This window comes from Palaemon carinicauda, unplaced genomic scaffold (genome assembly GCF_036898095.1).
Source record: "Palaemon carinicauda isolate YSFRI2023 unplaced genomic scaffold, ASM3689809v2 scaffold114, whole genome shotgun sequence".
Taxonomy (NCBI): domain Eukaryota; kingdom Metazoa; phylum Arthropoda; class Malacostraca; order Decapoda; family Palaemonidae; genus Palaemon; species Palaemon carinicauda.
The window spans coordinates 33,224-48,558 of record NW_027168638.1 but is presented as its reverse complement, the minus strand read 5'-3'; the positions used below and the strand labels follow the sequence as shown (position 1 = coordinate 48,558).

Genomic DNA, 15,335 nt, shown 5'->3' with positions numbered 1-15,335 from the left:
ATAACTCGTTTATTACATTTCCCCATCCAAAAATACCCCAGTTTCCCACTGGGGTCCCCCATAATTGTCTTTATATAAGGGGGTCCAAAAACTCATGAACGGGTGGTTTGCCCCATAATCATGGTCATAAATACATCGAACACAAGATAGCGAGTAGGAAAAATATATGGTTCATGTATTAGGCTGGAAATTAAAGTATCGTATATTTACCCTTTTTATTTAATGACACAGTCGGAAAGTCCTATCGGACGGCATCCAACACGTACTCTAGTCTAAATTTATTTGTGACGTACCCTGGCCTATTTGATATAATTTACAAAAATTGTCAACTAGAACAAAAGAACAGGAACTTTCTGCTTAAATAAATACTACTTATAACATATAATTGGACCAATTACAATGAATTTGAGTATATTTACCTATGGAGACGCAGCTATGGGGCCTTAGATTGGGATGTATGTACGATGGCGGCCACCTGTATGTATGATAAAGGCCACTTTATTTTCAACTTTATCGGAAACTTGTATAGAATAAAGACTGTTCAGAATGTTATAAGTACCCTGGGTAAGTACTTACTATACCAATATACAGAGATTTTGAAAACCATCTAATTTGGCGTGAAATTTATAAGTCGAACAAGCTCTGTACCTAGGTTACGAATAAACCCGCAAGCTCAACCTGAAATAATGTAAGTACAGCTCTCTCCGTTTCAGGTTTGTGTGATCGCGGCCACATGCATGCCTGATGTCGGCCGATTAAGAATATTCTTGTGTGTATGAGTGATAGCGGCCACATGTATGTATAACAACGGCCAATTAAGAATAAGCAAGTGTAAGGGGGGTCGCATGGGGGCAATAGCACCCCTATTTAGGTTTAAGAATAAGAATACGGCAAAATACGGCAATGTACGGGGGTCACAGGGGGGCTTAGCTCCCCCCGTTAAGGAGAGACACCTCTTGTAGGCAAGGTTAGGTGGGCCCATTCAAGTTAGGCAGCTTTCTATTCTAGAGTTTTTGCAGAACATTCTTTTGAAGTACAACGGCCACGTCTTACGAAAGTTTAGAAAACGGGAAGAAATTCCAGTTTTCTGTGCCCGCGCGAGGACTTGGCCACTTATCTACAAAGGCTCCGACAAATCTCTTGATTGGATATGCTCGGCCAGATCCTTATCTCTAAGGTGCCTGTTATTTGGATAATGCTTTAATTATAACTCACCAATCAGGCATTAGAATATACTTAAAATAAACTTATGAATAAAAACCAAAGGTAAGTGATTTAGGGTCCACGTTCCCGGTTCCTCGTTGCTCTCTCCAAAACATGGTCCTGTAAACAGACGCCAAAATTATCAGTAAGCAGAGACGCATCCCAAGTTATCTTACCTTATTCAGATTCACTTTTTCTTTCACAAATATCCCCAGAAACGCCAAGTTCAGTTTATATATTACACAATTTCACAACGGTGTTGGCTCTTCCCCTAAAGAAATGGCTTATTTTGAGGCACTATCTAATTCGAGTTTGTCACTATTCGTAAGCGTTCTCAACTTCAAGCAGCGTTGCCAACTTGCCAGCTGGGTTAGTTTAAAAATCCCTAAAAATCATGGTAAAAAATCCCCAAAATAACACAAAAATCCCCATTTCCACAAATATTCTTTTTCCATCATGTAGGCTTTGCTAATATAAAAATTACTTACTATAATTCATGTAATTACAAGTAAACTAATTGCAACAATATGAAGGTTAACACATCTTTGTTTCTTCTTCATAGAAATTAGTACAGAATACCCCCCATCAGACATGCAAAATCCCCAAATCTAGGTATAAATTCCCATATGTGGCAACACTGACTTAAAGGTTCCTCGTTGCTCTCTCCAAAACATTGGATTGTGGGCATACTAATAGATGAAGCATATTAGGTCAAAAAAGTGCTGCCATCTCCAGAAAATTCATTATTATTCGTTTACCTCCTACACAGACAGCTTCACCGATTGCATACTTTTACTTCTAACTTCAATGACCTTTTCTAATATACCCAGACAGCTTCTTTAGTTGGTGTTTCTAAATTTCCTATTTTTATGTTATTTCTAAATTTTCTTAACAGCTAAACATATGCTTGGTAGTATCCTGTGCCTCCCCACACAACACACAAAGCATATCATTATTATTCCTGTTTCGTATAATCTTTTTTTTTTAATTCTAGCATATTCAACCTTGTTTTCCTAACTATTACTGCCTGCCCCCCCCCCTCTCTCTCTCTCTCTCTCTCTCTCTCTCTCTCTCTCTCTCTCTCTCTCTCTCTCTCTCTCTCTCTCTCTCTCTCTCTCTCTCAAAGATTATGAAATTATAAAACAAAAATGGAAAATTTTATTTACCTTGAATTGAAATAATTCTAAATACAGATACTGTGAAAATGTTACAATATGATGAATAGTTTCAAATACTACCAGAGTTTGTATCCTTATTTTTCATGAATTAAATCTTCCAAATAAACTAATAATCAGGCTTTTAAATCAATAAAAATAATCCTTTAAGTAACCCAAGAAATTAATAGTGAAGAAGGTAAGACAAAGTCAATCGTGACGGGGAGCCGTTGTAAATATTTGCTATAGAGTTACTAACATATTTAGTCGTACTCAGTGTTTTAACAAAATCTTGTATTTCACGTTGTTTTATGTCTAAAAGGCAAGTTTCTTGTCTATTATAATGTCTAATGAATGAATTAAATCTAAAGGGTTATCTATAGAATATATAACCTAGAAATAAAAGTCTAGCTTACCTCAAGCCAGGACTCCTTCTCATGTTTACATGTCACTCAGAGAATGTTATTTTAGAAAGGTACTTCATTTTCAATCACAGAATGATGTAAATGACTTATTATTTTATGATATAAAGTATTGATATCGTGTCTAATAAAAAATGAATGAACTTGATGGTGTATAGCAGTATTTCTTTTTTTTATTTATATCAGTTCTATAGATTTGCCTGAATATTGTAATGGACCCCATTAGAATGTGAAGGTTTTTGATCAGCGGGAAAATTGAAGGTATTATTGTACTGTAATCCATAATAGTCAGAATTGCAATAAAGTAGTAAAAGAGTACATAGTTTATGCGTTTGATTCGTAATAATAATGTATATATTCACACATGTTATTGTGGCGAGCTGTGAAGTGACCATCTGCATGTAGGGTCTGGCAGGCTGAAACCACATGACCAACACTCTCAACTGCTGCAGGACAAAACCTTCACAGGTCGTTTCCTGATATGCCCGTCATTTTCATTAAACCGTTTGTTAGGAGGCCTTAGGCTTGTGCTCCTACTATCATCCTTTCTCCATCAAAAACTAAATTTCCATTCTTTATCCATTTGAGTGACTATTCTTTGTGTGTGTAACGTTATTCTAGTTCTTCTTGGAATCTTCCTATTTTGATGTTTCCACCTTTCCATTCAAAGTTTTTCCTCTATAGAAGTGAATCTGTGACTGGTCTTCCTGGCTATCATTACGGCTGGAGTCTGTTCAGTGTCCTTTGTTTCTTCTAGCAATTCTGCAAAGTTCTTAGCCTGCTTTGTTATTGAAGTTGGTTGGCTCGGGGCTCCATTATGATGTTTGGCAACCTTCTTGATGTTTTCATCCTCAGAGCCTTTTAAGTATTGCCCAGTTCTTACTATTGCTGCTCTGTAGGCTTTATTGATTTCGGTTGAGCCTAGTCCACCTTCTCTGCGTGGGAGGTATATTCTGTCCATACACTGGTTTCTATATGTGACTTTGTGCAGGGTGAGAATCTTCCTGGTCTTAACATCTATCTTATCTATCTCACCTTGTGACCAGTCTACAATACAGAAACCAAAGGACACCACCCCTCATACCTTATGTATGTGATGCAGAAGAGGAGTACTTTCTTCTCCGCAAGGGACCATTTAACATTTTGAAATTGTCTCCTTTTTTTTTGAGGGGGGGGGGGGTGGGGGGGTTCCTTCCCTTGATGGTTGCTGGGGTCCAGGATTAAGACTTAGCTGATCTGGTGGGAATCCCTGTGTGAACTCTTAAATGTCCAGTGAGATGGTGTTTCATAGTAAATGTTTTACTACAAACATCACACTTGTATGGCTTCTCTCCTGTGTGAATTCTTAAATGTTTAGTGAGATTGTGTTTCGTGTTAAATGTTTTGCTACAGACATCGCACTTGTATGGCTTCTCTCCTGTGTGAAGTCTTGAATGTAAAGTGAGACTTTGTTTTTGGGTAAATGTTTTGCTACAGACATCGCACTTGTATGGCTTCTCTCCTGTGTGAACTCTTGAATGTACAGTGAGACTTTGTTTCATAATAAATGTTTTGCTACAGACATCGCACTTGTATGGCTTCTTTCCTGTGTGAATTTTTAAATGTGCAGTGAGATTGTGTTTCTGGGTAAATGTTTTGCTACAGACATCGCACTTGTATGGCTTCTTTCCCGTGTGAATTCTTGAATGTTTAGTGAGATTGACTTTATGGGTAAATGTTTTGCTACAGACATTACATTTGTATGGCCTCTCTCCCGTGTGAATTCTTGAATGTCTAGTGAGACTTTGTTTTGTAATAAATGTTTTGCTACAAACATCACACTTGTATGGCTTCTCTCCTGTGTGAACTCTTAAATGTATAGTGAGATGACCTTTTTTAATAAATGTTTTGCTACAGACATTACATTTGTATGGCCTCTCTCCCGTGTGAATTCTTGAATGTGTAGTGAGTTCACGTTGTGTAATAAATGTTTTGCTACAGACATCACATTTGTATGGCTTCTCTCCCATGTGAATTCTTAAATGGTAAGTGAGATATTGTTTGCAAGTAAATGATTTGCAACAGATATTGCATTTGTATGGCTTCTCTTCCATGTGAATTCTTAAATGCGTAGTGAGTTGTGCTTTTGAAATAAATGTTTTGCTACAGACATCACATTTGTATGGCCTCTCTCCCGTGTGAATTCTTGAATGTGTAGTGAACTGTGCTTTTGTAATAAATGTTTTGCTACAGACATTGCATTTGTATGGCCTATCTCCCGTGTGATTTCTTAAATGCACTGCAAGATTATATTTATTAGAAAACGTTTTCCCACATTCACTGCATGTGCATCGCATTCTAGTTAGAGCACTGGCATTATCATTACCAAAGATCCTTTTTTTTTATCTCCTTCTCATTTATTTGATTCACCTCTTGATTCAAAACATCTTTCTGTAATAATTCTCTTCCACTAATTACACATGAAAGTCTTCCTTTTTCTTTTCCTTTATCCTCTTTCACAGCTGTCCCTAAGTCAGTGTCTACATTTCCCTCATCATCGACATCCTCTTTACAACTTAATGAACCGTTTTCACTCACTGATGCATCGTACTCGTACGAATTTGTCAAGTAGCTTTCGCTACAATCAAATATTTCTGGCTCTACTTTGACTTCCATTTTTGGATCCAAGAAAAGAGCGCCATCATTAAAGAGAGCAACACTGCCAGACCTATCATTATTTTCTGGATCGACTGCAGGTGAAAATAGATCTTCAATTTCACTTTTCATTGAAAACTCTAAAGGTGGTTCAGAATTCATCATCCTCTCCCTATCAAAAGATGAAACATCCCTTATTATTATTTTCAATAGACTTCAAAGAGGAAATTAAGACTAAACTTCCTATTCTCAGACATCATACTGCACAACAAAATCTTCCGACATGACCCTTTCTTTTCCCGTCTTACGTCTTTTGCATATACCTTCAGTAGCTTACAAGCTTTAGCAGCAAGAGGTGGATGATTCCTTCCTTTGAGATGAAAAGTCTGGAAGAAAAGAAAACTACAATCAGTTGGAGAAGAGGAAAACTCAGTAAAATTAATGGAGTTTTCTAAAAATTAAAATAAATTCATAAAGTTATGTACTTTTCATTTTTCCTAAACATACAAACCACAGACTTTGATCTGTGTTCTATCTGTTCTTGTTACACATTTCAGGCATCTAAAAATCTCATATCCTCTGTAGATTCTATAATCCACAGCATCTCCTGTGACATTATTGGTTTTATTATTTAAATAGTTTCCCCCTTGCTCTTCAAAAAGACAAAGACATTTCATCCATTGTCTTATTTCCTTTACTTCCTCTCCAGTCATCATCAAAATTGTCTAGCTAATACTGCTATGCACCTCTGAGCCTTCCTCCAGAATTATGAACAGCAAAAAGATTTATAGTAATCCTGCACAGACAGGAACATTTACCACAAACTCTTCCATATTTCTCCCTCTGCCTTTGCTTTGGTTCTACTGTTATGGCAAAGTAACATTACTCACTTGTTAAGTTATTTATTTCTGATTGCCTTTGTGTTGTCCAGTACCTTCTCAAGAACAACAGATACCCTCTATCCCTGTGAAGATGGACCAGGAATTCTGCAATTTTAGGCTGAGAGGGTCTGGAAGAAGAATGACCTTTCATCTGGCACCAGCGTAAAAAAAAAAAAAAACTGCCTATTTGACTTGATAAAATCGACAAGTAGAGCATCACATGGCTTAGGCTAACTAGATGAAAAGCCTTTTTACCTTGAGAACCTCCTGACAGGCTCCAAGCATGAAGATGAAGCATGTGGAGCCCCTGATGAAGACAATGAAAGTGAGGCTGTTTGAGTAGATCTGGTCTCTAGCAATCTAACAGGAGGGTTCACTAGGACCTCAAAAACGTCTGGGAACCAGTCCTTCCGAGGCCAGAAGGGAGCGATGAGGGCCAAGGAAAGACGACTGGTTTCCCTTGATAAAACAGCTAGATCAGAGGGAGGGAGGAGGTGTCCACCTGAAGACTTCCTCATCTTGTAAGTGGGCATCTGTCCTCATGTACTGGGGATACTTGAACGAAGGGAAGACGACTTAGTAACAAAAGTTCATTGCTATGACATGGAATAAGAATTGAAAAACAATACAAGACTGAAAAATTATTTGAAAAAAAAAGCCTCCCACTAATTGGACACTCCTATATCAATACAAAACACAAGTACCTGGTTTTTTTTCTAGGACACCCACACACCCCAAAAAAAGAAATAAAATATAAAAGTCCTATTTCAAAATACAGTCCCATTAGGTTTCTGATGCAAATTTCGTAGCAATTAATACCAAGAAAGAGCATTTTCAGTCTAGGTCAAAGTATTCAAACAAAGTACCAAGCTCGTGACATGAGAAAGGTCCAAGCTTGTTGTCATCTGCTGGCCTGGAGGGGGACACTGCAGTCTGCTAGCTTGGAGGGGGACACTGCAGTCTGCTAGCTTGGAGGGGGACACTGCCGTCTGCTGCCCTGGAGGGGGACACTGCCGTCTGCTGCTCTGGAGGGGGACACTACCGTCTGATGCCCTGGAGGGGGACACTGCCGTCTGCTGCCCTGGAGGGGGACACTGCCATCTGCTGCTCTGGAGGGGGACACTACCGTCTGATGCCCTGGAGGGGGACACTGCCGTCTGCTGCCATGGAGGGGGACACTGCCGTCTGCTGCTCTGGAGGGGGACACTACCGTCTGATGCCTTGGAGGGGGACACTGCCGTCTGCTGCCCTGGAGGGGGACACTGCCATCTACTGTCCCGAAGAGTACCTTTGAGTGTGCCTCTGCCCCTTCTTGTAGAGTGCCACTACCTGTACAGGAACTGTTGAGAGCCACTAAAACCGGCTAGACTGATGTTTAGCACTGTCGTTTGCCGGCCTGGAGAGTGGAACTAAATGCTGCTGAGGAGAGAGGGGAACTGCCTCGGCTGTAGCTACTGGAGCCATTTCTGGCCTACTGGCATTGGCCAGGTTACCCAAGAACTGCTCCCCTAGTCCACTGTCTGCAGTCTCTGGCGGACTAAAGGGGTTAGTTGTTGGAACAGTCGTGGAAGCAAAGGGTCCACCTCAAGCAGGACACTCCAAGAAGCCTGGTACAGGTGGGAGTAATGGTGAAAACCCTGGTACATTTCTTTGAGAAATCCTCAGTTCTTACCAGGATTTCCAAGGTCCCTAACCAAACATCAAGCCACAAAGTAGCCTGTATGGGAAGAAAAGGAGTTGAACGAGGCACGTCTAAGATCTCAGAATAGCTCCTCTGCTGCAGACAGGAGGTGTGAGAAGCTTGGTGGTAGAGCCGGAACGTTGCGAGGAGGAGAGCTCAAAGAGCTGTAGGATGATCGTAGCCTTGGCACCCTTCACGCCCTGAGTCCAAGGCAAGGATGCACTGGTCTCTGAGGGCTTCTAGATGCAAAAGGCACCGTGTCTTTGCTCTCTCAGTTGATAAACCCATTGAGAATCCTGATGAGAGTCAGAACCTGACAGAATGCATGGTCCGACTCTTTCTGCTCTCCTTCCGACGTTGGACTTGGACTTGCAGCGAAGTCTCCTTTTTCCACCCCCAAGAGCTCTTCTCCAAGTGGGTCGCGCACATCCCTCGAGTGACAGGCTGCATCTGTAGACTTGGAGGTTCTTGAAGAGGACTTAGGAAGAGTCTTGGAGTTCTTCGGTTTCTTTCGTGGAAGGAGGAAGGGCTCCATCATCGAAAGCTGCATTGTCATGTCCCTCCTAACTTCCATCAGTGGTGAACTCTCTGTGCAAGGGGAAACTTCCTCTGAAGGTGGAAGAGAGGAAGCCCCTCCCTTGCATTACCCCCTCGGTAGAGGTGAGGTAGGACAGTGTCCAGTGGAAGATGCACGAGCAGACCTTGATAGCCTAATAGGAGTCAGCTTTACCCTAGGGGAAGTAACCACATCTGAGACCTTCTTCCTCTTCAGGGGAGAAGAAGCTGTGGTTCCTTACAGTAGGTCTGCTATAGCTGTTAAATGCTCTGAAGAGCTGGCAGACAGAGCAGGCTTGAAGGTTTGCACCACTGCTCTGACCATAGCCCTGACTGACTGACGCACTGTCAGACAGATCCCCTGAAGGCCCTGAAGGGAAAGGGACCAACAGTTCCCTGAGAGGAGTCTCTGCTGTTGATGGATCCACCTTCGAGGAAGGCAGCTTCGGGATCCTGAACCCTTCTGTGGAGACCCCTCCTCCTTTCCTCGGCGGTCGCGCTATAATGCGTTTGCAGGGAGGGGAATGATGCAATGGTGAGCCGTCTACTCGATGTTCCTTAAAACCTAGGAGCCTGTAGAACCCGCTCATGGCCATGGCGCAAGTGGGACAGTGAGCGCTAGCGGCCCAGAGAGCACACATGAGAAAAATAGCGTGCAGTAAGACGCTGAGCAGGATGATGCTGGTGCGGTTTCTAGAGAACGCATAGGCGCGCAGTACGACGCCACAAAGGAGGATGCTGGTGCACAGTTTCCGGTAAATTCGTAGGAAAGCTCTGGCGCGCAGGTGAGCAATGATAAGCTGGAGAGTGCCAGCGAGTCAAAGGGTGCTGGTGAGGTGGAGAGAGTTTTGGCACAGGAGAGCGCTATTGCACAGTTGACCACTGGCGCTTGGGAGTGGGGTGACGTACAAGAGAGCGCTGTTGGTTTGGAGAGCGCTTTCGAGCAGGAGAGCGTTGGTGAGCCTGTTACCGAGGCTGCGCATGAAAGCACTGATGTCTCAGGAAGTGCTAACGAGCTTGAGCTGGAGAGTGGAGTTGCACTGGCGAGTGCTGGCGAGCTGGCAAACACTACTCTTTGGAAGGACAGGGCTGTGCTGGAGAGCTTTGGCAATCGGGAGATCGCTGGATCATTGGAGGGGGCAGAGGATGAGAAGGAGAAGGCTAAGGGTCAAGTGAACGTTAATGTTCTGGAGAGCGCTGACTCAGTGGAGAGAAAGACATTCAGGAAAGAGTTTTGAGTGCAGGCTGGCGCTAACGTGCTGTTGGAGAGCACAGGTGCACTGCAAGGAGCTGGCAAGCTGGAGAGAGTTGCGCTCCGTTACACTTAGGTAGAACATCCGAGGATGTACAGGATATGGGAACAGTAACGACAGGTCAGGAGGTCGACTGGAATGTCGAACTGGAACAGGGATGTGCCCTTTGGAAGGGCGAACATCCACCAATGGCGATCGTAAACGAAACGCAGAAGAGTCCAGGGCTGAAGTCCGAGGACTAGCCGCAGCGTCGTCAGGAGAAGGACCAGGAAAGGGCGAAAGTCGAGGGCCAGAAGACCACTGAAGTGGTAGCTCCTCTGTGGGCGACGGCTGTGAAGACAAGGCTGAAGAGCCTTTTCAATGATGGTGAAGGGCAACCTTTAAGTCAAAGCAGAGGGAGAGCTCTGCGACATGGGATCAGCAAGGTGACCTTGATTAGCAATCCTCCGAAGAGGAGTCTCTATGAGAGAACTCACCCGACGGGAGAACAACTCATATGAGACAAAGACGATGGACTTAGTTTCCCCCTCGAAGGATGGACAGAACAGGGGAAATGTAGTCGTCAGCAACAGCAGGAGAGTCTAGAGGGTCAGGGGCGTCGACAGCGGCCACAGAAGACGCCTCTGACACCACAACATCGACAAGAATTAGAGGATCCAACTCAGAAGTCAACGACGGCTGCAAACTCGCATTGCGGACCCAAGAGCCGCAAGGACGACCACACCTGTAACACAGAACCCATAGACAAGGCCTTACCCGGGGGGAGAGGTGGGGCCACTTCGCTAGGGGAAACAACACCATCTCTTAAGCACAAGGGTTGGCAAAAATTAAAGTCTACATTACTGCTCGACGGTCTCTCAGAAGAGCCCGAACGAATAGGAGCTTCGAAAGAAGGTCATGAGGCAGAAGAAGAGATCTTGTGTTATTTTCCCTTCATAAAAAGGAACCTTCGAAAGAGAAATATCCCGCTTTGACTTCTTCCGCCCTCGCCAAAATCTTTCACACTGGGAAGCAGACCACTCCCGACGCTCATTACACTAATTACCACAATCATACCGTTGACCTCTGCAGGTGGGAGAAAGGGTGTGGCAGTTAGTGCCCATGGCCGACATGAAGGTCCGGCAGGGTTAGCCTTCAAGTCCAGGGCAAGTATGCATGGTTGCACAAGTCAACACAAACACACACTATTAAAGAGAAAGCATAAACAAAAAGCACTAATGGCAGTTCAAAATATAACTTGGTGAGGATGAAAAGCAACAACAACGTTTACCATCCGAGCCAGAAGCAAAGTAAATTAAATCACCGGTGTGTGAGAGGGAGCGGTAGCAAGCTACCCCCCCCCCCCCCCAGCCTGCTAACTAGCGGAATGGCAAGTTAAACCTTACTAAATCTTAATGGCTCGTCATTTCAGCTTCACTGAAAGTAATACCCCTATTGAATAGGGTAGGTTCGTATTCCAGTTACGGCACATACAAAGAATAATTCAAAGCTATCACTCAATGGCAAGTCAAAAAGGTAAGGGAGCAGGAGAGCAGCAATGTCCGTTCTCCACCAAGCCAAAAGCAAAGTAGATGCTCAGCCCAGTGTGTGAGTGAACAGGGTAGCCGGCTACCCACAACCTTCCCGCTAACTGGCGGTTTAGGTAATTATCCCTCACTAAAAGTCTTATGGCTCATCTTCCAGCCTCGCCGAAAGTAATATCCCTATAAACAGCGAAGGTATAGACAGAACAAATATTTCTTGAAAGTTACATAAAAAAAAAATATTGCTTTTAATCCTTCAATCTTCTATTTTTCATATTCAAACACTGACAACTAACTTGACACGAAATTAGACCCAAATGATTGTACTTATTACAGTTAACATTAGGGTGAGCTATGAGTCCAAACAAATTGGATTTCCAAAAACAAACCATGACAGCCTCTGGACATGATTACTGCTCTGTACCCCCAATTCAATCAATATACTGTAAACTTAATTAATAACATCAGATATCTAATTTCGTCAACTCACATTAATACTGAAACCTGTAGAATTTATTCTTAAATAAATTGGGTTATGGATTTTACCCACAAGACCCAGCCCTGGGACTTGGAATATTACTCAGCAAAATATCTTTAAATCTTAACTTCATTCTTGTGAAACCCGAATACAGTACTGTACTAAGAATGCTGTAAAATCATTTGACGAGGCCTTCTCCATCACGAGGCTCAATACTACGCAGTACTCTAGAAGTTTTATTCCAGCTGTTACCAATTTGTGGAATGATCTTCCTAATCGGGTGGTTGAATCAGTAGAACTTCAAAAGTTCAAAGTTGGAGCAAATGCTTTTTTGTTGACCAGGCGGACATGAGTCTTTTATAGTTTATTTATGACATACTTGTTTTTGATGTTGTTAATAGTTTCTATATGACATGTCTGTATTGATGTTGTTACTGTTTTTAGAATGATTTATTATTAATTTGTTCTCTTCATTTATTTATTTCCTTATTTCCTTTCCTCACTGGGCTATTTTTCCCTGTTGGATCCCCTGGGCTTATAGCATCTTGCTTTTCCAACTAGGGTTGTAGCTTGGATAGTAATAATAATAATAATAATAATAACTCTCTCTCCAGAGAGACCAATGCAGATTGAAATGTTTGAGAAGAGCAATTGTGGAAATGAAAGAGAAACCAAATATTTAGATATTTTAATGAAGATTCTCCTCTCAAGGACAATCCAATGGAAAATTATAAAACCTAAACTAATCACTAAGACCACAAAAGAGATCACATCAAGAAAATCACATAAATCTTAAAAAATAATGATACTTTTCTACCTTATTACTATACTTATATTCAAACTCCCAAAACGAAGCTATCTCCATACCATAATACTTTGTAAATAATTGCATGGCCTCATATTTCAATATGAGCACACTGGCTTTTAATTCTTCCTTCCTGCTAACATTCACAACTTCACTACAGTACAAGAAGCAGGTAGAATCATCCAGTATTACTTTAAAAAAGAGACAATGTCACCAGCATTGTTTCAAAAGGCTTAATGCTGTATATTATTCTCTAAGCTTTATTTAGGCTGTGACCATGCCAATCAACTACTGCCCCTGCAACTGAATCAGTAGATATTTACAAGTTCAAACTTGATACAAATGTTTTTCTGTTGACGATGTTTCCTTTCCTGGTTTTTATAAGGCTCATTTATTCAACATTGTTATCTATCTTGAAATAATCTAATTTTTCTCTTATATAGTTTATTCTTTACATTTCTATTTCTTCACTGCAACAGACTGTCAACTATTTGGTCCCTTGGGCTAGTGGCAATTTGCTTTCGCACCTTGGCGCTTCTAATACTAATAATTAGGCTAATATGACAAATTTGGAAATAATTTGTATTTTTCCTAACTATACAAACCTGGATCTCTTTACACTGGAGATGCATTTTGGCAACAGCTGGAACTAGCTGTAAAACTTTTAGCTACTTAGCGAAGGGAGAGCGAGAGTTGGACCAACCACTCTGCTCACACCACCACTTGTAACTGAAAGTCACTGAGCTCCAAGATTGTATACATAGGGAAAATGCAAATATTTTTCAAATTTGTCATTTATTACTGCACTACATACAAACCCTAACGATATTTACAGTGGAGACTCACCGTTAGGTGGGTGCAAGTCTAAAAATCTAACTGGGTAGTGCCTGACCTGAGGTGTTACTCTGTGCTTCGCATGAGCTGTTTGGAGGCATCATGTCACCTCGTCGACATTGAGAGCTAACAGCCTGGGCAATCGTGCGAAGGGGTAAGAACTCTCACATCTATAATCTTTGCTGTTTTTTCTCCTTTATTCCAGATCACAATATCAGATTTTATAGCACCTCCTTCTATGATGATTCTTGAGGAAACCTTCAGAGCAAAATGCTTTACCACAGTCAGTGCACATGAATGGTTTTTATTCCATGTGAGTTCTTAAATGTTTATAGAGTCTCTGTTTTAAATTATATGTTTTTGCCACATTCATGACATCGGAATAGATCTCTCATGTGATTTCTTATGTTTAGTGAGATATTTTTTTGAAATAAAGAATTTGCTACAGACATTACATTTGTATGGCTTCTCTCCCGTGTGAATTCTCATATGTATAGTGAGATTTGATTTTTTATTAAATGTTTTGCTACAGACATCGCACTTGTATGGTTTCTCTCCCGTGTGAATTCTTAAATGGTCAGTGAGATATTGTTTGCAAGTAAATGCTTTGCAACAGATATTGCATTTGTATGGCTTCTCTCCCGTGTGATTTCTTGAATGTATAGTGAGATAGTATTTTGTATTAAATGTTTTGCTACAGACATTGCATTTGTATGGCTTCTCTCCCGTGTGAACTCTTAAATGTCTAGTGAGATAGTATTTTGTATTAAATGTTTTGCTACAGACATTACATTTGTATGGCTTCTCTCCCGTGTGAAATCTTGAATGTGTAGTGAGACACTGTTTTGTAATAAATGTTTTGCTACAAATATCACACTTGTATGGCTTCTCTCCTGTGTGAACTCTTAAATGTGGAATGAGATTCTTTTTTATATTAAATGTTTTGCTACACTCATTACATTTATATGGCTTCTCTCCCGTGTGAATTCTTAAATGGTCAGTGAGATATTGTTTGCAAGTAAATGCTTTGCAACAGATATTGCATTTGTATGGCTTCTCTCCCGTGTGATTTCTTGAATGTATAGTGAGATAGTATTTTGTATCAAATGTTTTGCTACAGACATCGCATTTGTATGGCTTCTCTACCGTGTGAATTCTTAAATGTATAGTGAGATAGTATTTTGTATTAAATGTTTTGCTACAGACATTACATTTATATGGCCTATCTCTCGTGTGAATTCTTAAATGGTCAGTGAGATATTGTTTGCAAGTAAATGCTTTGCAACAGACATTACATTTGTATGGCTTCTCTCCAGTGTGATTTCTTAAATGCACTGCAAGATTATATTTATTAGAAAACGTTTTCCCACATTCACTACATGTGCATCGCTTTCTAGCTAGAGCATTGGAGTTAACATTACCAAAGATCCTTTTTTTTATCTGCTTCTCCTCTATTTGATTCACCTCTTGATTCAAAATATCTTTCTGTAATAATTCTTTTCCACTGATTACACATGAAAGTCTTTCTTTTTCTTTTCCTTTATCCTCTTTCACAACTGTCCCTAAGTAAGTGTCTACACTTTCCTCATCATCGACATTCTCTTTACAACTTAATGAACCGTTTTCACTCAATGATGCATCGTTGCGTAGTAGACCAGTGGCGCTTGGGAGTGGGGTGACGTACAAGAGAGCGCTTTCATGCGGGAGAGCATTGGCGATTCTGATACCAAGGCTGTGCATGAGAGCACTGATGTCTCGGGGTGTGCTGTTGCTCAGGGGAGCGCTAACGAGCTTGAGCTGGAGAGCGGAGTTGCACTGCGAGTGCTGGTGAGCTGGCAAACACTACTTTTTGGAAGGGCAGGGCTGTGCTGGATATCGTTGGCGATCAGGAGATCACTGGAGCATTGGAGTT

The 15,335-nt window shown here is 41.4% G+C and overlaps 2 protein-coding genes across 7 annotated transcripts in view; both read right to left on the bottom strand.

The window, feature by feature from the left end:
* The window catches only part of LOC137635327 (zinc finger protein 665-like), a 28,218-nt gene extending 26,662 nt beyond the window's left edge, over window positions 1–1,556 (bottom strand). For 4 of the 6 annotated variants that reach the window (XR_011042649.1, XR_011042650.1, XM_068367790.1 and 1 more), the window contains exon 1: window positions 1,380–1,556. The gene's annotated coding sequence lies outside the window, so the exon portion shown is untranslated. Of the gene's footprint in view, window positions 1–419; window positions 476–1,379 lie in introns of all 6 variants that reach the window. The other 2 variants (XM_068367792.1, XM_068367794.1) reach the window with 1 other exon arrangement.
* A 2,409-nt stretch (window positions 1,557–3,965) lies between these two features.
* Window positions 3,966–14,803, bottom strand: LOC137635322 (zinc finger protein 845-like; the record flags this gene model as incomplete). Its single annotated transcript, XM_068367786.1, has 3 exons — window positions 3,966–5,154; window positions 5,237–5,396; window positions 13,800–14,803. Coding segments are annotated over 3 exons (2,319 nt in total), but the record flags the coding sequence as incomplete, so codon positions are not given.
* Between the last annotated feature and the right edge of the window lie 532 nt (window positions 14,804–15,335).